We start from the raw sequence: 20,733 nt of genomic DNA on the forward strand, positions 1-20,733 counted from the left end.
GGGAACAGCGTGGCACCCTCTGAACCACCGCAGGCTTCAGCTGTGTCTGCCTCCCTGCTCCAGACTGTGGGTGCTGCCGCGCTCCTGGAGGGGCCCAGCCTCTGAGTTAGGACTCGATTTAGCCACCGAGGGAGGTGTGTGAGAGTGACGGGCTCAGGGGCCTCGTCCATTCATCCAAGGGCAGCCCAGGGCATTCCTTATTCATGACTCTGAGCTCTGTGTTTTCTGCTCAGCTGCATCTCTGCTGTCAGATTTGCTGGACTGGGGGGCTTGCTTTTCCTGGCCTGTACTACCCACGGGAGGCCGACTCTCCTGGGCTCTGCTTCTCCCATGCCAGAGCCCTGGCCCTGGCCCCTGCCGCCAGCCTCTCTGACCCATAGGAGCTATAGGATCTGCTAACCTAGTTTCTGAGCCTGGATCTTTCCTGGCCATCCCTGTTCAGTGGCACCCCGACCCTGGTGTGGACCTATGGGTCATGAAATCTTGACGTAATTGAGTTTGTATTAGAAAAGATGAGGACAGGGGCGCCTGGGTGGCGCAGTCGGTTAAGCGTCCGACTTCAGCCAGGTCACGATCTCGCGGTCCGTGAGTTCGAGCCCCGCGTCGGGCTCTGGGCTGATGGCTCAGAGCCTGGAGCCTGTTTCTGATTCTGTATCTCCCTCTCTCTCTGCCCCTCCCCCGTTCATGCTCTGTCTCTCTCTGTCCCAAAAATAAATAAATGTTGAAAAAAAAATTAAAAAAAAAAAGAAAAGATGAGGACAAAGTAGGAGGTGAGAAAAATCACCTGATGGTGATGATCATCTGAACTGAGCTGGAAGGAAAGTGCCCCTGAGGCACCAGATCAGAAAACTCCCCAGGTTCACTTGTCTGTCCCCAGCTACGACACACTGGTCATGACCAGCTGCACCTATCTGGAGACTCCGTCAAGACCACAGATGAGAAAGATTGTCTAAAGAAGCATGCTTCACAATGACAAAACCCTGGCAACAGAGGTAGAGTTGTGTCTTTTAGTCTGGCAGACACCTCACTTTGAAATTACTAAAACAATCATAAATGGAAACCATGCTCCCTGAATCTCTGAGCTACATGAACGAAATCTCTTAATTTGATAGGTTGTTGTTAAGGGGGTAATTACTTACAGCGAGCAAGGGAAATGACTTCCTCTTCGCCAAGCAATATTGGAGAAAACGGGAGACCTTTCTTATAGCATACGTTCCATGTGTTTTTCCTCTGGGGATTGGCCACCAATATTCCTTCAGTTTCTCATTGCCGAATACAAATCCCCTCATGCGCCTTGCCAGCTGCCCCTCCCCTGTGGCATGATTCCCTGGAAGGAGGCAGGGGACAGCTTGGTGGCGGGGGAGGGGGGAGCACTGCAGGACCACAGCAGAGACGTGGGCAGGTCTGCATCAGGGGCCCGGGATTTGCCCTGGGAGCTTCTAGCCCATTTCTTCATGAGCCCAAGTTCTGGGATCTAGGTGAGGCCACACATTGGTTCTTCCAGTAGCCCTCTCTTTGGCACTTGGGGTGCCCTCATCAACTTGGGGCACCTGCCAGGGATTTCCAAACCCCCGGAGGATTATATTCTTCTTCTTTAGTCCTCATACCACCTCCGCTTTCCAAAACAGGAAAAAACATGGCACCCTACACCACACCACACAACCTGGCACCATGACTTCAGGGCCACTCACAAACTGCTCACATCCTTCCAACCCCTTTAATGGGGGGCAAAGGCTCTCATCCCTCAAATAGAGATAGGGCTGCAGTGTGAACCAAAGCTTCTCAGGCTCTGTTCCAACTGGGTGGACAGGTGTATTCATAAATTGATCACCTCAGCCCCTGGGAGCTGGCCTCCCCTCTGTGGGGAGGTTCTGAAGAGGGGGGACCCAAGTTCTGGAGATATTCCCCACTTCCTCGGCTTGTTAGCTGGAGCCCAGCACGGTCCACAGGAGGGGCGGCTGTTGGGCACAGGGCCGTAGGCTGTGCTCCACCACTGAGCAGGGCGGGCCCGAGTCCTGAGAGCCGCCACCATTCACCTCCCGCGCCCAGCACTGGAAATGGAAGATTTCCTCTAATTCTGACTACCTCGCAATCCTTCCTGGCCGCTTTTTGTTCTCTGTTTCGACCCAGGGATAGGGTCTGCTTGACCGACATCAATGCCCTTCCCTTCCTCTGGCCTGTGCTCAGAATTCAATAACAGGTGTAGGAGCACCTGGCTGTGCCCTTTAGCCTGGGGTCCCAGGGGAAAGGGCCTCACGTTTTCGCTCAGCAGGAAGACTCCAGAAATAGCAACCACGGTTTGCTTTGGGGGATTTTATAATACAGGTTTCCTTCCCCCTCAAAAAAGTGAAGGAGTACTTTCACATTAAAATACATTATATTTTCTAGGCAAGAGCTATCCCGCCTTCCCAGCGGCAGTTTTCAAACATTTGAGAGATGTTAGCTGGTGAGTCAAATCTCCCTTTATTCTTTCGGTTTTTCTCTCACTCTGAAAATATGTGTATATATATGCACACATTACACTTGGAGGCATATTTTCTGAGATGTAAATAAGTAAGGAAAGTGTGTGGCGCTTGGAATTCTGGTGCTTAGAAGAGACGGTATGTGCTCTTGATTCCAACACACAGTTAGCACATTGTCACCTACCTCACACGCGAGCATCTGTTCCGTTCATCTGTAACCCACCTCTGCTACCCTCGTCTGCACTTACCCATCTGATCAACAAGGTGCTTGAGCTACCGTCCCGCTCCCGCACTTGCTTGCGGATGGTTCCCAAGGCCAGCAAATCAAATCTGAGGCCAGGTTGCTACCTATATCCAAAGAAATGTATCCATGTATATTTTGGGTCCATTTTACAGCTGTTTGGTATAACTATTGTCAAGGAGAAATGAGCAGGTTGGGTATCATAAAATCAAAAACAGAATAACATTTGAAATTGTAATGTATGTCTATTTTTTAACTTACTTTTGAAGCACGATCTTTTTTATTTAAAAAAATTTTTTTAATGTTTACTTATTTTTGAGAGAGTGACAGAGTGCAAGCGAGGGAGGGGCAGAGAGGGAGACACGGAATCCCAAGCAGGCTCCAGGCTCTGAGCTGTCAGCCCAGAGCCCAACGTGGGGCTCGAACTCACGAACCATGAGATCACCTGAGCCAAAGTCGGATGCTTAACCCACTGAACTACGCAGGCTCCCTTGTATGCTTATTTTTAAAAATTAGGAGAGTCCTATTTTGATTTGGGGACTGCCGTGCTGGTCTTGGAGTCTTCTCCCACCAAGTCTGGGAGGAAATCGGCTCTTTCACGTGGTGTTTTGGTCTTGGCCTTGGCACGCCTCGCTTCACTCCCCTCACACACAGGCAGCGTCCTTTGCACATGGCGGGGTTGTCCTGCGGAAATAAAGCTAGTGTTGCGTGCTAAATTCCATTGCAGACGCTCTCCTAGCAACCCAGTGACACTAACAAACCCGACAATAACGTTTTGTCTTTAGCTCTATAAAGCAATGTGGCCATTAGTCTCACCAGAAAACTCAAAAGGATATTTTGCAAGTGGAGAGTGACTGGAGCTGAAACTTTGGATCCGTTGCTTTTCTCCCGTCTGCTCATATTGAACCGGGCAGGCACCAGATTTTCACTTCGGGAGCAGGACATACCCAAAGGAACACCGGATAGGGAAAAGAGTCTGGGAAGGTCCTAGTCCCGGTTAGTGAGCTACCTGTGTTCCCTTGGCCGAGTCGCTTCAACGCTCGAGCGCTCGGTCTTCCTCATCTTCCAAATGAGGTCTTATTTCTTAACACTCCATAGTGCCTGTGGATGGGCCTACACTTGTCCTCCTGCTGAATCAGAATCTCTGGAACTGTGTTCCTCCCATGTTACTTTTAACCAAAGGCAAATGGAAGACATTGCTGAGCAATTGTAAAGACGCTTATGTAAACAGCTTTCCAATTTTGTTTGCTCAGCACAAGAGGTTCAACGTACACTCAATATACACCGTGTATTGCGGGGAACAGTGTTTTCTCCGGCAGATTTTATAAAGGGCTAAAGCAACCCATTTTCTTTGCCGTTTCTGATTAGCCCTCCTCTGTACAAGACTCTATATCATGCATCCCTATCAGTAAAAAACTTTCGAGCGTGTACATCCAATATATCTACATACTTTAAAAATATCTAAGGGACGCCTGGGTGGCTCAGTCGGTTAAGCATCCGACTTCGGCTCAGGTCACGATCTCCCGGTCCGTGAGTTCGAGCCCCGCGTCAGGCTCTGTGCTGACAGCTCGGAGCCTGGAGCCTGTTTCAGATTCTGTGTCTCCTTCTCTCTGACCCTCCCCCGTTCATGCTCTGTCTCTCTCTGTCTCAAAAATAAATAAATGTTAAAAAAAAAAAATTAAAAAAATTAAATATTTATATCTGTATTTACTTATACACTACATTATACTTTAATGTTAACATATTATAAACATTTAAAAATACTTAACATGAATGTTTTAAAAGGAAAAATGTTGAAATAACATTTTAAAAAATCTGATCAGTGAAATCTTGGTTTAACACGTGCTAGAGCAAGGTCAAAAATAATTCATGATGTTGCTTTTTTAGTTCACTACATTTTGTTACTTTGTTATAATAAATGAAAATGTGCTTCACCAAGATATGTAGATTCGGGTGGAAGAAGTACCTTTTATTTATTTTTTTTTTTAATTTTTTTTTTTCTTTCAACGTTTATTTATTTTTGGGACAGAGAGAGACAGAGCATGAACGGGGGAGGGGCAGAGAGAGAGGGAGACACAGAATCGGAAACAGGCTCCAGGCTCCGAGCCATCAGCCCAGAGCCCGACGCGGGGCTCGAACTCACGGGACCGTGAGATCGTGACCTGGCTGAAGTCAGACGCTCAACCGACTGCGCCACCCAGGCGCCCCTAACGTTCATTTATTTTTGAGACAGAGAGAGACAGAGCATGAACGGGGAAGGGGAAGAGAGAGAGAGAGAGGGAGACACAGAATCGGAAGCAGGCTCCAGGCTCTGAGCCGTCAGCCCAGAGCCTGACGCGGGGCTCGAACTCACGGACCGCGAGATCGTGACCTGGCTGAAGCCGGACGCTTAACCGACTGCGCCACCCAGGCGCCCCAGAAGTACCTTTTTTTAAACTACATTTATTAAATTATGATACTGATCTTTTAAATTCCATCCACTACTTATTCCAAGATTTGTTATGGGCTAGTATATTTCCAATTTTCTGAATGTTCAATAGTTGTTGCTGTAAATTAACTGGAAAGTGTGGCATTTCTTAATATTTTCTAACAAATATTCAAAATTCTGCATTTGGATAAAATTCTTCACTTGGAAAAATTGGGGGCATGTAGAAAATTCTGTTTCTTTTTGTGTTGTACAGATAATAGTTTTTATATTTGTTTCTGCCAATAAAAGCCACATAAATTGGAAGTATTTTCTAAACATTCGTTTTCAAAATACTCTCTCCATGGTATGAGTTTCTTTCAAAAATTATTACTTTTATTACTCACTCAAAAGCCAGTGTATTTGGAACATTTGTATTTGTAAAAGAATAATGACCATTTCAAGTTTAATAGTGTTCTTAAGTGCTTTGTCACGAGATAACTTAGAACCCTCTAAGGGCCCAAAAGATTTTTGCGGTCATTTCCCCATCTCATTAAGGTCCCATTTCTATTTTCCTTCCAGTTCGTCACAGTGATGACATCCTGTAACATTTTGTGGATTTCTGGGTCATCTGTTTTTGCTGCAATGGAATCCTTGTGACTGAAGCAGTCAATGAATGTCATAGGAGGGACAGGTCTGTGTGTTTTCTTCGATTTCTTTGCTTTTAAATTTTCTCCAAACTGCCATCCTGTAAGGAGTACACTTGTAGGGATACCACCATAGCCCCATGTTTTCTCTTCTTTTAATTTGAAACTAGTTTTTTAAGTTTATTTATTTATTTTTGAGAGAGAGAAAGAGAGAGAGAGAGAGAGTGCCAGGAAGGGACAGAGAGGCGGGGGTGGGGGAGGAGAGAGAGAGAATCTTCCACGCCATTAGCTCAGAACCTGACGTGGGGCTTGAACTCAGAAATTGTGAGATCATGACCTGAGCAGAAGTTGGAAGCTTAATTGACTAAGCCACCCGGGTGACCGCCCCCCCCCCGCCATTTCTTCTTAATTAAAGAAACCATTCATTGTTGAGCATGAGTCTTTTTCTCGTACATCTTTTCTTTGGCAGACCTTGTAGAAGCATTTCTGCATGTATTCCAATATTGAAATGGAATCAAGCAGCCCATTGACAGAGTTGTGTCCGAAGCATCTCAACTTTGATTCTTCAGTGACAATTCATTCAGCGACCATCCGCGGTTTTTCACGTTTACTAACACTTTCTGTCCTCTAAAGAGTTTTCTAACTAGAGAGAGCATTGAAATGTTTCACCATTGCCTTATGTAAATTATTTCTCTCCTGCAGTTTTTCCAATGGTATATTTGCTGTAAGAGAAATTTCAAAAGCAGCTTTTAAATATGTGTAAAAATTTAGTAAATTGTTCTTAAAATCCTGAATTGAGGGGCACCTGGCTGGCTTAGTCAGTTGAGCATCCGACTTTGGCTCAGGGCATGATCTTGCAGTCCATGGGTTCAAGCCTTGTGACAGGCTCTGTGCCGATAGCTCTGAGCCTAGAGGCTGCCCCTCCCCTGCTCGCATTGTGTCTCCCTCTCAAAAATAAATGAACATTAACAAAAATAATGATAAAATAAAAATAAAATCCTGAATTGAGAATCACGCAACTTTATACTTCAAATGAAACCAGAGGCATGGGCATGTGTGTGTGTGTGTGTGTGTGTGTGTGTGTATATATATATATATATATATTCTGGATTATTCATTTAAGATAACTCGCTAGTCATGATAATTTTGTTCTATCATCTTCTAATATTGCAGAGAAACACTATACACTTAGGTCAACATTCACTGTTAACAATAATGAATATAAAAAGCTATATGTCAAAAAGAGTTTTTAAAGATACTTTTAATTTGAGATTATATTTAGTATATTTTAGGTTTACAGAAAGATTGCTAAAATAGATCAAAGAATTCCCATACAGGCTCATGCAGCTTCCCCTGAAGTTAGCCTCTTCTAACTACAACATATGTATCAACACTAAGAAATGAGCATTAGTAAAGTATTATTAACTATAGACTTTATCAGAATTTCTCCAGTTCTTCCATTATTGTCCCTTTTTGGTTCCAGGATACAATCCAGGATACCATGTTACCAAAACTGTCAATAGTCAGTACCACATACTAATTATGTGAAGATCTGTTTAGTTAAAACAAAATAATATTATTTTCCATTCCAGTTCACCAATAATGAGTTAACTACAAAATTTTACAAGATGCTAGAAGTGAGGGTGTCCTTGTCCTTGTCAGTTGTGTTGTTGAATTAGGGTTCTCTCTTCTACTGTACTTGAAATGAGGCAATCTGGCTCACAGATTAAGGGCCCAATCTCCATATGTTCATTAAATATTGGGTATTTTTCCTTGTTTTTCCTTTTATAAAGACAAAAACATGTATGCATAAAAACTGTCAAATTTCTTTTCCATAGTAAATGTCCTTGCTATAAAGATAGGGCGAGTGAATGTCTTTTGTCCCCTCTGGAATACACATACCTCATTTTGTAGAACACTGCTCTATATTATATATATGCTCCTCTGGTTGTCCAGAGAATTTACCCTAAACTCCTACTAATATTTATAAAGCCTAAACTAGGGAAACTGGATAATTTCAATGTCTAGTTCTCTACTGGCCAATTCCTGTACTCCTGATTTGTTGATAGGTAATAAACAATTACTGAGTAACCTGTTAAGGCAGTTAGCATACACAAATAAGTTTCTCCAGGAAGCACCGCTTAACCATCCCTCAGCAAAGTGTTAAAACTTCACATACTTTTGGCAGGGTGGTGTAATAGCACCCATCAAGTCACACTACCAAGACTGCCTACCCTTCATGGTTGGGCTAGCTCAGGGGTTTAATGATGGAGACTGGAAATGAAATCCTTGATAGCTATTTCATTCATTTATTGAGAAGATAAATAATGTCATGGATATAGGCATGTGCTACCTGATCCTTCTTCAAGAAAGAGGGACTTTTTTCCCCAGCTGCTGAGAATGTACTAGAAAACCCTGTCAACCCTCTTTGGAGTTTGCTTCAGTTGAAAAAAAGGCACTTCACTGAAGGTCCACTTTCTTCCAGGGTTAGCCAGCATCCAGTGACTGATCAATCGAGGGTATGAAGGCCATCTGGAAGACTCTGAGGGGCCATCCCAGCTTCAGGGTTCCTCAGAGGGTTGACTGAGGTCTTTGTTGGGATCAATCACAGATCAACTTCTGCCTCTGCCCAATTCTGCTTCCTCCTCCTCCCCTACAAGAGCGCTTTGTAGTAAACATCCTGTGAACTAGCCTTCGCTCAGAATCTGCTTCCAGAAAAACCAACCTGCCACAGCTATGAGTGGGCAAAATTCAAAGAGTACAAAGCAGTATGCAAAGGAATATATGCATACCAACATCTCTGGATGCTTCCAGAGATGGTCTTATGTGCATGAATGCCATGAAAGTACATATGTACATGTCTGCATATTTTAGCCATTTTCTTATAAAACTTGTACTTATACAAGTACTTATACAAGTATAAAACAACTTATACTTTGAAAAATGTATATCTTATTTAAAATTTTTTTAAATTTATGTTTACATACTGATACATAAAGTTTTAAAATTACTGCCTAATATCCTATTGTATGGATATACCATAATAATAACTACCATCTGAGTGCCAGCTATCTGCTGGGCACTTTTGCATGCAACCTCTGTATTTATTCAACACGTATTTACTGGGTCACGTATTTATTTATTATTTGCCAGCCACTGTTGTAGGTGTGAAGGATATGAGCAACTATTATCTCATACTTCAATTCAACCTTAAGAATAACTTTACAGGTGAGAAAACTAATGTTTAAATAGTTTGGCCAAGGCCACATGAACTAGTAAGCAGTGGTACTGGAATCCATAACCAGGCAGCTGGTCTCGGGGCTTCTGTTCTAGTGTTGCCTCCTATACTCCACCTTATTTATCAGCACCCTCTTTTTTTTATGTTTATTTTTCAGAGAGAGAGAGAGAGAGAGAGAGAGACAGGACGCCAGTGGGAGAGGAACAAAGAGAGAGAGGACACAGAATTCGAAGCAGGCACCAGACTCTGAGCTGTCAGCAAAGAGCCTGACAAGGGGCTTGAACTCACAAACGTCAAGATCATGACTTGAGCTGAACTTGGACGCTTCACAGACTGAGCCACCCAGGTGTCCCTATCAGTCCTCTATTGATGGACAGTTGGGTTGTGTGCAATTCGTGGCTATTATAAACAATGCTGCAGTGAACATCCTTTCTTGTGCATCTTTGGGCGCTATCTCCCCACTTTTAAGAAGGACTGAGAAAGGGAAGCAGGTGAGCTCATTATTTATTTAACAGGATACCTGTTAGCAGCCCTGGCTCATTACCCAGAACATTTTTAAAAGGTGCCTTTCTTCAAAGCAGGGATTTAAGGAATCAAAAGATACTACATTCCATCCTTAATATGAAAATCTTAGGTTAAGCTTTTAAAATACTTCCATGCAGGCCCTGCGTGTTGGATGCATATTTGCAGATAGGGTGATACCTGGATTACCAGCGCCCAGTGTTTCTGGTGGGAAAAGGAATGTTTTCATTGAAATTTCTCTTGTTTGCGTTTCAGAAAAAAATGAAAGCAGATCTACAATCTGGGTCTGGGTTTAATCATAGCATAATCTTTATGAGACAATGTAAGGCTGCGAATTTTTTGAACTGATATTTTTAAAGAAAAATACACGTTCAAAAATGATACAAACCAATCAGCCTTAGAAGAAGGACAGAAGCAAGAAATCTCTTGCATCAAAAAGAAGCAGGAAATTCCAGAGAAGTTTCACAGGGAGGACGGGGGTGGGGCGAAGTCTCTATCATTATTTAGTAGGTTATTTCTTAGCATAGTGTGGTATCTTTGCTGAATAACTAAGATTCAGTTTAGAGGAAATAACAGAATTCAGACTCCCTAAAGCGAGAACATAGCAATTTACCGAACATATTACAAACCACTATGTGTCCCATGATCCGCTACCCCTTTCAATAAATATTTTCTCCTCTTTAGGGAATGCTCTGGTCACAGATCCATCTTATACTAGGTGATTTAAGTAAGTAACTTGTAATGTCTCTGTACATATTTTTTAAATTTTCATATTTTCATTTAATGGTATATTCCATTCATCAGGGGCGAGTGGTAATTTGGCATGAGTTCAGGGTTAGTTTTTGAGATTTAAAGGCAGTTTCATATAATGCTCTACTAGAGTGGGAATAGTAAAATCTCAATCTTCCAATAAGCTGCAAAACTATTAATGGATTTCTAGGTAATGTTGTTTGGTGCTAATACTCAGTGGAATATATTTTTCATTAAATATGAAAGTGTTCCAAGTATGTTTTATACCAGGTGTGTTAACTTTGCTGTTTCCTGGAGTCTTTATAATTTCAAAATTGATCTAGTCTTCTCTCATATGGTTTTGCATGAGTGTTGGCTTTCTTTCTAACAGCCAGGATGACTCAACTACGGAGACTAAAAGCTGGCAAGAAAAAGCCAATAAAAGTATAAAGAAAGTCAGGAGTTTCAGAGAAATGAGATTTACCAATGATATACAGTCTAGTTCCCTCTCTACCAAAGCTTTCAATCTTAAATGTGTTCTAAAATGGCTCATTTAGTATTTGTTTGTGCCAGTTTCATAGCATGAATCAAATCATGACAGTGAAAGGGATACATCAAACACCATTTTAAAATTCATCCTTGGCTTATAAGAGTATCTCTCTTCTTATTCCCATTGTCTTGTCTTTTTCTAAAGCCAGAAATTTCAACTTTTATGTGACTAAAATAGCCACATGTCATTATACCATAGAACTTAAAACTTCGACCGCTTTGGCTTACACTTTTCAATTTTCTAAATCCACTGCAAAAAGAAAAAGAACACTGGAGATATTAAATATGATATTTTCCTATCATTATTCTCCATTTATTTCCCTTTGCTATAAATTATACATGTTTACTAGAATGAATACTATTGCCTTCTCTCCTGTTGCTTAAATCCTTTTGTCTACAAAAAGTGGTTAGAGCTCATGCATTATTTAAGTTGCTATTTCTATAACTGAATTAATACATACATCTACTCGAGCAAATGGGTTGATAGGGTGAAGATTCACACAGACTTTCTGCCTGAAGTCCCACTCCATAATCTCTGCTTAGATGCTTCCTAGTGAAACACATCGCCAGAAATACCAGTTTTTAATGGTACGCGGAAGGTGTAAATAATACCGTAAGCGGAAGAAAAACTAAAATATTTTTAGCAAAAGGATGCTCTCATAGCTTACAAGATTCCTCCTTTACTCTCTTGATTCTCTAGGTGCCAGAGTGGAGAGTGGAAGCTCTTACATCTTCCTCGGCAGAATATAAGTCAGGCAGCTATATATCGATTGCCCTGGATTGTTCAGTACAAAAATTTGGGGTTTGATCTCTCCTTCATTACCAGTCCACCTCAATCTGCCACTGCTTGGAGTTCTCCCAACTTCAGTTTCCTGGCTGTGACCCCCAGATTCTTCATTTGCCCCAGGGGCTGCTTCTGTGAAGGGAGAAGTCATGGAGGGGAATTTTAGGGTGGCTCTGTAAAGCAAGTAAGTATAAAAACTTGAAGTTTGTAGGAAAATAGGGTCTGTCATTTGCCCTCTCAGCCTCCACTGCTGAGCCTGCATATGTGTGTTTATTTAATATATAAATTAATATACTTAAAGAGAAGATGTATTTCATTCTACAAGATTGCCTGGTATACTCCAGCTTATGGAAGTTAACCTTCTTTAAATGAGAAAGTGAAATCCCGCACATCTAACTTATCTGCGGCATTTATTTTTAAAATAAATGCATGGTAGGGGGAGTATGAGAAAGAGACCAAAAGAGAACAAAAGAACTGATCATAGCAATGCCCTGCTTGGGGAGATTTATTGAAGGAACCGGCACATGTGATTGTGGAGACTGGCAAGTCCAAACTCCACAGGGCAGGCTGGCAGGATAGAAACCCAGGCAGGACTTCTATGTTAGAGCCTTGAGCCAGAATTTCCTCTTCTCTTAGAAACCTCAGTTCTTGTTTCAACTGATTGGATGAGGCCCACCCACATTGATCAAGGGTAATCCCTCTTTAAAGTCAACTGACTGTAAATATTAATCCTATTTACAAAATATCTTCAAAGCAACAGCTAGGCTAATTTTGACCAAACAACTGAGCACCACAGCCTAACCAGGCTGACCTAAAATTAACCACCAATGTCATTTCTCCCAATTATAAATGAGGAAACTGAGACTCTGGCTGGGATAAGTAACTTGCTCAAGGTGACACTATAACAATGAAGTAATATCAAACTTCAGCCTGTGTAAACTCAATTCTTACACTCTTAGTCACAAACTCTGGCCGCATTCTTAGATTAATTTCTAAATAAAACAGAGCAGAGTGCCTAAAGGTCTTCTGGTAAGAACCTAGTAAGTTCTCACCGGGCCAGAACCTGATAAGTTTTCATTCACAACAAAGGTTTTAAAATAGGGCAGCCGAGATGGAGTAAACAAGGACTGAATTTACCCACCTGTCTGAAATAACTGAAAAGAACAACACTCTATGAAACAAGCATCTGAAAGACACTGGACCTCAAGCAGTAAAGGAGAGAGATCCTTGAGATGAGAAATAAACCAGGTGAGCCCTACAGTCGCCCAGCCCACAGCAGAGTTTCTAAGCAGTGGGCGGAGAGGGGTAAGCCTTGCAGATACAGCCGTCTCCCTGAGTTGAAGAGACACAGAGAGAGTCTGCGGAGGCCAAGGTGGCTAGATTTAGCAGGAGAGGAGAGAGCTATATGAAGGAAGAATGCCAGAAATATGAAGACGTTAATAAGAATATTAAGACCAATATACAAAAATCAGTTATCTCTATACACTACCAATGAACAATTAGCTATTGAAGTTCTTAAAAAATCCTTTTACAGAAGCATAAAAAATATAAAATATTTAGGGATACAACTGGCAAAACATGTATAAGATCTGTACATTTAAAATTACAAAATGTGGAGCTCCTGGGTGGCTCAGTTGGTTGAGCATCTGACTCTTGATTTTGGCTCAGGTCATGATCTCATGGTTTGTGAGATTGAGCCCTGAGTCAGGCTTCATATTGACAGCATTGAGCCTGCTTGGGATTTTCTCTGTCTCTCCCTGCCCCTTCCCGACTCGCACTCTCTCTCTCAGAATAAATACATAAACTGAAAAAAAAAAAAAAAAAAGAAAGCAAACTACAAAACGTTGCAGAGAAAAATGAGAGATCAAAATAAATGGAGTGATGACCGATGTCCTGAATCAGATGACTCAATATAGCTAATATATCAAATTTCTCCTCAATTCATCAACAGAAAAAAAAAATGCATTCTCAGTCCAAATCCATTTTGTAGATTTTTTTTGTAGAGAACGACAAGTTGATTGTAAAATTCATAGGGAAATCTGAAGGACCTAGGAAAACCAAAACAACTTTGGAAAATAGGGAGATTTTACATTACCTTACTTTGATATTTACTACAATGCTTCAGTAATTAATAGGAAAAAAAAAAAAGAAGGACAGGCCAGGATAGACTCACACCTATATAGTTAATTAACTTTTTGCACAGGTGTAAAGATAACTCAAGGAAGGAAGTCTAATGTTTTCATCTAATGGTGATGAAAGTGTTGGCTAGCCTTATGCAAAAAAATAATTCTGGTCCAACCTTTGTACTATGGACAAAAAGTAAGTCAAAATGGATCAGAAATCTAAATGTAAAACTAAAAGTATGATATTTCTAGAAGAAAGCATAAGAGAAAAATCTTTGCGGCCTTAGGCTAGGCAAAGATTTCTTACATTCAACACCAAAGTAATACACACCATAAAAAAATGAATTGGGCTGCATCAAAATTCAGAAATGCTCTTTAAATGGCACTAGTAAGAAAAAGAAAAGTTAAGCCACAGAGTAGGAGAAAATGTTTATGCGTCACATATCTGATAAAGAACTGGTATCCACAATATGTTACCAACTCCCAAAACTCACGAATAAGAAAATAAACATTTTTAAGTGAGCAAAGATTTGAACAAAGAAGATATACAGAGAGCAAATAAACACATTAAAAAAATATTCAACATCATTGTTCATTAGGAAAATGCAGGTAAAACCACAATGAGCTATTATTGTGCATCTATTAGAATGTCTAAAGTTAAAAAGATTGACCATATTAAGTGTGGGTCTGGACATTAAGGAAATGGAACTCTGACACATTGCTGGTGGGAATATGAAATGGTACAATTACTTGGGAAACAGTTTAGCACTTTTCATAGTTAAATAGTTAAACATGCACTTACCGTATTTCCCAGCCATTCCATGTCTAGATAATTACTCAGGTGAAATAAATGTCTACATCTATACAAAGACTTGTGTACAAATATTTACAGCAGCCTTATTTGTACTAGTGAGAGAGAGAGTGAGAGGGAAAGGAAATAAGGAAGAAGGAAGGAAGGAAGGAAGGTGGTAGGAAAGGCAGAAAGAAAGAAAAGCAAGAAAGAAAAATAAAGAGAGAGAAAGAGAGAGAAGGAAAGAGAGAAAGAGAAATAGAAATAAAGAAAAGAAAGAGAAAGAAAGAAAGAAAGAAAGAAAGAAAGAAAGAAAGAAAGAAAGAAAGACAGCAGAAGGCAGGAAGGCAGGAAGGAGGAAACAAAACAACACTGAAAACAACCCAGGTGTTCATCATGAAGCAAATGGATAAACAAAATGTGGCATGTCCATACAGTGGAATACTACCTAGCAATGAAAAAGGAATGATATATTGATACATGCTACAACATGAATAAAGTGCAAAATAAATATGCAGGTGAAAGAAGTCAAACAAAAACCTGCACATGCTGTATGATTTGATTTACCTAAAACTCTAGATAATGTAAAAATGTAAACTGATCTATAGTGACAGAAAGCAGATCAGTGTTTCCTTGAGATGAGAAGGTGTGAAGGAGTGATTATAAAGGGACAGAAAGAAAGCTTTGCAGGTGATCACTTTGTGGTGATGGCTTCATGGGTGTGCACATATTTCAACATTTATCAAACTGAACACTTTAAATACACTGAGCCTATTGTTCATTCATTATATCTCAATAGGGCTGTTGAGAAACAGGACAGGTCTTGCTGAGGCAATGCAGTAATGAGCTCAAGGATTAGAGGAGGCAAGACTTGAGACAGCAAGACCACTCAGGAAGATGCTGAGAAATCCCAACCTCCTTATACCTAGAACCAGCCCTATAGGCACCAATTTCATATATAAAATATGTATATAAATAACTCTAATGTTTACTTAAGAATTCAGGTCTATTAAGGTCTATACCTCATTTGTAGGAAAATAATAAATAATAATGAATAATAAGCAAGGCCTGTACTAGTACATTAAGAGCTTTTGTGCTACTTAAAAAAAAGACCTCCTTGGCTCATGCTGCTCTATCACCCATCAGCCAGCTGTCTTTGTGCAGTGCACATTCTGCATAACCATCCACAGCTGTCCTTATCCCATAGATGAAACAGAATGCTATGACAGAAACAGAAAGAATCTTAGCTACATTAACCATATGACCTTTGGTGAGTCACCTGAAATTCTTCATACCTTAGTTTCTTCCTCTGGGATTCGTTCCCTGTGGGGTTGCCCTCTGGTAGAGATAAGGACGATGATGAGGCCTTGCAAACAGACATGGCACCATCAACATTTTTTGACCAGGAGGTGAGAAAGTAAAAGGCTGTTCTGGGGTTCAGGTATTACATTCCTTCCTTCCTAATAATAGGAACACCCCAGGAATGGTTATTAATCTTTATTAAGATGTACGTTGTGTTACTGAACAGGGCTGTCTTGGCTCAAACTGCGAGAGACGTGCTACCCTCTAAAGCCTTTTCCCTTACAACTCCCACACCCACTTCCCACTACCAGCCCCTTAGCTGACCAAGGCCTGCTGGAAATTTCCTCCAGTGAGGTTCACTTCCCCAAAGTCCCAGGTTAACCCACTCCTTTCTTCCATGTTTCCATCCCTTCAGTGTATAGATCGCATTTGGAAATGGATTCACACTCAGGGGGGGTATATGTGACTAAGGCTAACTCCCTTAACTTTTCTTTTTTCTTTCTTTTAATGTTTACTTATTTATTTATTTATTTGAGAGAGAGAGAGAGAGAGAGAGAGAGAGAGAGAGAGAGAGAGTACACGAGCAGGGGAGGGACAAAGAGAGAGGGAGTCACAGAATTCGAAGCAGGTTCCAGGCTCTGAGCTCTCAGCACAGAGCCTGACACGGGGCTCGAACTCACGAACCGTGAGATTATGATCTGAGCCAAAGTCAGACACTTAACCAACTGAGCCACCCAGGAGCCCCTCCCTTAACTTTTCAAAAGACATTTTCATTTTAAAAGAAATGCTTATTTACTCCAAAGGATGGCTCTCTAATGGTGGAATCTGATACAAAATAGCTAGCTCTTTAAGTGTGAGATTGAAAGGTGTCTCTCAAAACAAATCTCAATTCGGTTTCTCCAAATCCTTCCATGGTAAGCCATGTACACCAACTTTTCAACAGGACTTTCAAGCTTATCCTTTATATTTACACATGTATACATAAAAACTCTAGACTATATACACATATATGTATATATGTTTATATGTGTTATGTAAGTTTACATATATAAGCATATATATATACACATATATAAAAATATATGTGTGTGTGAATATATATATGTATATATATATACAAATTCTAGTGCAAACTCTGTACAGGAAGGAAAGAATACAATAAAATGTGGGTTTTTTCTTTTCTTTAAAATGTTTTTATGGCTCAGAGCCTGGAGCCTGTTTCTGATTCTGTGTCTCCCTCTCTCTCTGCCCCTCCCCCGTTCATGCTCTGTCTCTCTCTGTCCCAAAAATAAATAAGCGTTGAAAAAAAAAAAAATTAAACAAAAAAAAAAAAAAATGGGACGCCTGGGTGGCGCAGTCGGTTAAGCGTCCGACTTCAGCCAGGTCACGATCTCGCGGTCCGTGGGTTCGAGCCCCGCGTCAGGCTCTGGGCTGATGGCTCAGAGCCTGGAGCCTGTTTCCGATTCTGTGTCTGCCTCTCTCTCTGCCCCTCCCCCGTTCATGCTCTGTCTCTCTCTGTCCCAAAAATAAATAAGCGTTGAAAAAAAAAATTAAAAAATAAAATGTTTTTAATGTTTTATTTATTTCTGAGAGAGAGAGAGAGTGAGCACAAGTAGGCAAGGGGCAGAGAAAGAGGGAGACACAGAATCTGAAGCAGGCTCCAGGTTCTGAGCTGTCAGCACAGAGCCCCCCCGATGCGGGGCTCAAAGTCACAAACCGTGAGATCATGACCTGAGCCGAAGTTGTAACACTTAACCAACTGAGCCACCCAGGCACCCTTGGTTTTCTCTCTTCTAACATAGCAAACTGATGTACTGATCTAAGGCTTGGTACATAGTCATTTCGGATGCTGTGAATGCCTGAAGTTCAAGTTAATAGTTCCAGTGATTTAGCTCAATATACTTGTTAATGACCTAGAGGGTGAAGTGAATGGCAGTGTGGGAAATGTGCTGATGATTTCGAGTGTTTAGGTTGGTAAGAGCTAAGAAGGGTTGTGAGGAACTTACGATGGATCTAATAACTTGGATGACTGAACAAACATGAAGACTGATAACGTTTTACAGGGAAGGGCAAAAGGTAATAGATACTGAAAAAAATAATGTCAGTTCTACATAATGTAAGCAGCTCGCACTGATGGACTTGGAATTTATGTTAGTCTCAAAGGGGAATTCTGCCATGGGAATTCAACTAATGAAAATATTTGGATAAAGTCATCCAATCTGCAATACCCACCCCCCAAAGCCAAAGAGTCTAAGTATGTACTCAGAAAACGGAGGGGTAAATACAGGAAAACATGAGGTGGACAGAGCTGGGTGCCTACCTAACACGCTTTCTCCTGTGGACTTTGTCCTGAGGTTTTGTCCTATTTACCCCCACCTCCACTCCATTCAGAGAAGGTGACTTTTCCCCAGCCCCAGAAAGTGAATTAAGATCTATCCAAACTCAGTTAAGCGTCTGACTTCAGCTCAGGTCATTATCTCCCAGTTCGTGGGTTAGGGCCCCACGTTGGGCTCTGTGCTGACAGCTCAGAGCCTGGAGCCTGCTTCAGATTCTGCATCTCCCTCTCTCTCTACCCCCCCCCCCCCAATTCTCTCAAAAATAAATAAACATTAAAAAAATTAAAAAAATATATCCATCTAAACCAGTAGTCCTCAAATGTGATCCTTAGCCAAGCAACAGGAGAACAACTGACAACTTAGAAATGCAGTTCATTAGGCTCCATCCCCAATATATTAAATCAGAAACTCAAGGGGTGGAACAGAGCAATCTGTATTTTTTTTAATGTTTGTTTATTTTTGGGAGAGAGAGAGAGAGAGAGGGAGAGCAAGTGGGGGAGGGGCAGAGGGAGAGGGAGACACAGAATCTGAAGCAGGCTCCAGGTTCTGAGCTATCAGCACAGAGCCCCCCGATGTGGGGCTCAAACTCACAAACCCGTGAGATCATGACCTGAGCCGAAGTCAGATCCTTAACCAAATGAGCCACCCAGGTGCCCCCAGCACTCTGTATTTTAACCAGGCCCCCAGGAGATTCTGATTTGTGCTAAAGTTTGAGTACCACTCGACTAAATCAATTACGGTAATTCCATTCTCCTTTGCCAATGATTATATTAAGCATAAGAATTGACTCCCTTTAGGCCAATGAGATACAAGTGAAGTCTGCTGGGGATTCTAAGAAAGGTCTTTCTTTCTTCAAAGAAGATATTGTAGCATTTGGCCATACTTGTGTGAGCATGTGATGTCTGGAGCTGCAGCAGCCATCTTGTAGCTATGAGGGGGCACACCTGAGGACTACAAAGCAAAAAGATGTCCTTGTGCCATCAAATTAACTAACCTCAGCACCACTCTTCCTATAGGATGTCTGGCTGGCTGTGTGAGTAAGTAAACTCCACTTTTGGTCACCTATACTACTCTTTTAAGTCATTTTTTTTTAATGTTTATTTTTGACAGAGAGAGAGACAGAGCATGAGTGGAGGAGGGACAGAGACACAGAATCCGAAGCAGGTTCCAGGCTCTGAGCTGTCAGCGCAGGGCCTGACGCAGGGCTCCAACTCACGGACTGCAAGATCATGACCTGAGCTGAAGTCGGACGCTTAACTGACTGAGCCAGCCAGGCACCCTGGTCACCCATACTATTCTTGCATCTGAAAGTATCCCCCCAAAGCACATCCCTTCCTTCTCCATTGTGGTACAGAGAAAGCAAACCTGAATAGGCAAATGTTCAGAAATAGTGAAACAAAAAAACGGAACACAGGTCTTCTTATCCCTCTCACCTGAGCACATGGGAGCTATATTCCCTAATCTTAAAGCAAATGTATTTTTGAGCCTCACTGTTCTTATGTACTGTGTTAATATAACAAATATGTACTCTTCTCACAATTATTTATAAAGAACATTTAGTAATAGAGCTCTGTACAAATGTAAAAAGAAAAAAAAAAAAAAACCCTCCTGCTAGGGTCAGCACATATTCCATCCAGCTCAGGGCTCTGTGTGACTAAAGAACATGTTGGGAAGAAAATTCAAAGGTGTGGTAGTTCCTGAGCTTGACCTTGGAAAGCTCAAGTTGCACCCAATGCACTTTCATTTTCCCTCAAAACCCAGTATGAGCTGACCACTTATGAATCTACTCAACTCTTAATATTGCCCTTCATTATGGATTAAGAGATCGCATAGTAGAGGCAAACCTCATCTCTATTATCACTTTCATAAGAAAGAAAACGCCAAGACAGATGAACGGCTGGAGGTCTGCACAGAGTGCCAGCAAAAAGTATTCCTCGCTGACTGTGTCTTGATATCACACGATATCACACGTTGCAGGGCAACGTGCATTGCTTGGGCCCGTGCACAAAGTCACACAAGAGGGCAGGGAATAGGATGATTAGCCAAATAAATGCATCCTTTACTGGCACCATCTCAGCTTTAGACAAACTTTTTACAATTAAGCCCCTCAAATGACGAACAGTAAGAACAGATGGGTTTGTCATCATGCCCTATAGATCCGGAAACCTGGGCTTTACAGGACTGACAGCAGGAATTGTTCCAAAATCAACTGTCCTCCGCTGAGAATTCCCTGTTAGCTGTCAAAGAAGGCTGGCTCCATTGAATTCAGCCCTCAGAGTGCAAAAGGGGAGAAAAGATGTCTCAGAGACAAAAACCTTCCGCTGCACTCAGAGCCATTAAAGAAGCCAGCAGCATCTGGATCCCAGATGTTCCAAGTGGGTCTCCCTCTGAGAAGTGGCTGTCCTAGTCTTCCCCGGAGCTCAGAGCAGGTCAAGAGAGAAGGTACCCATGCATCCAGCTAGGAAGGTGGAAGGGCCTGCTCCTGGGTGCAGACCAGAGGCAATGCTTCTTTTTCTAGGCTGGAGCCTTCAGTTCAAGGTTCCTGTGTTTCCATTCCCTCCCCTTGGGTGAGACTATTCCTGTCTTAGGGTAGAATGAAGATGACA

General features: G+C 41.7%; 1 protein-coding gene across 3 annotated transcripts in view; it reads left to right on the forward strand.

Annotated features, from left to right (window-relative positions):
• The window catches only part of LOC147579434 (uncharacterized), a 133,498-nt gene extending 118,859 nt beyond the window's left edge, over positions 1 to 14,639 (forward strand). For 2 of the 3 annotated variants that reach the window (XM_086714633.1, XM_086714632.1), the window contains 2 exons: positions 2,389 to 2,446; positions 11,493 to 14,639. In XM_086714633.1, coding sequence (XP_086570759.1) covers positions 2,389 to 2,446; positions 11,493 to 11,742 — 308 coding nt within the window. In that variant the 3' untranslated portion in view covers positions 11,743 to 14,639. Of the gene's footprint in view, positions 1 to 2,388; positions 2,447 to 5,689; positions 6,759 to 11,492 lie in introns of those variants that run through there. The other variant, XR_015253938.1, reaches the window with a different exon arrangement.
• Positions 14,640 to 20,733: the final 6,094 nt, after the last annotated feature.

This window comes from Puma concolor, chromosome B4 (assembly GCF_028749965.1).
Source record: "Puma concolor isolate L17-30 chromosome B4, mPumCon1.1.hap2, whole genome shotgun sequence".
Lineage (NCBI taxonomy): Eukaryota > Metazoa > Chordata > Mammalia > Carnivora > Felidae > Puma > Puma concolor.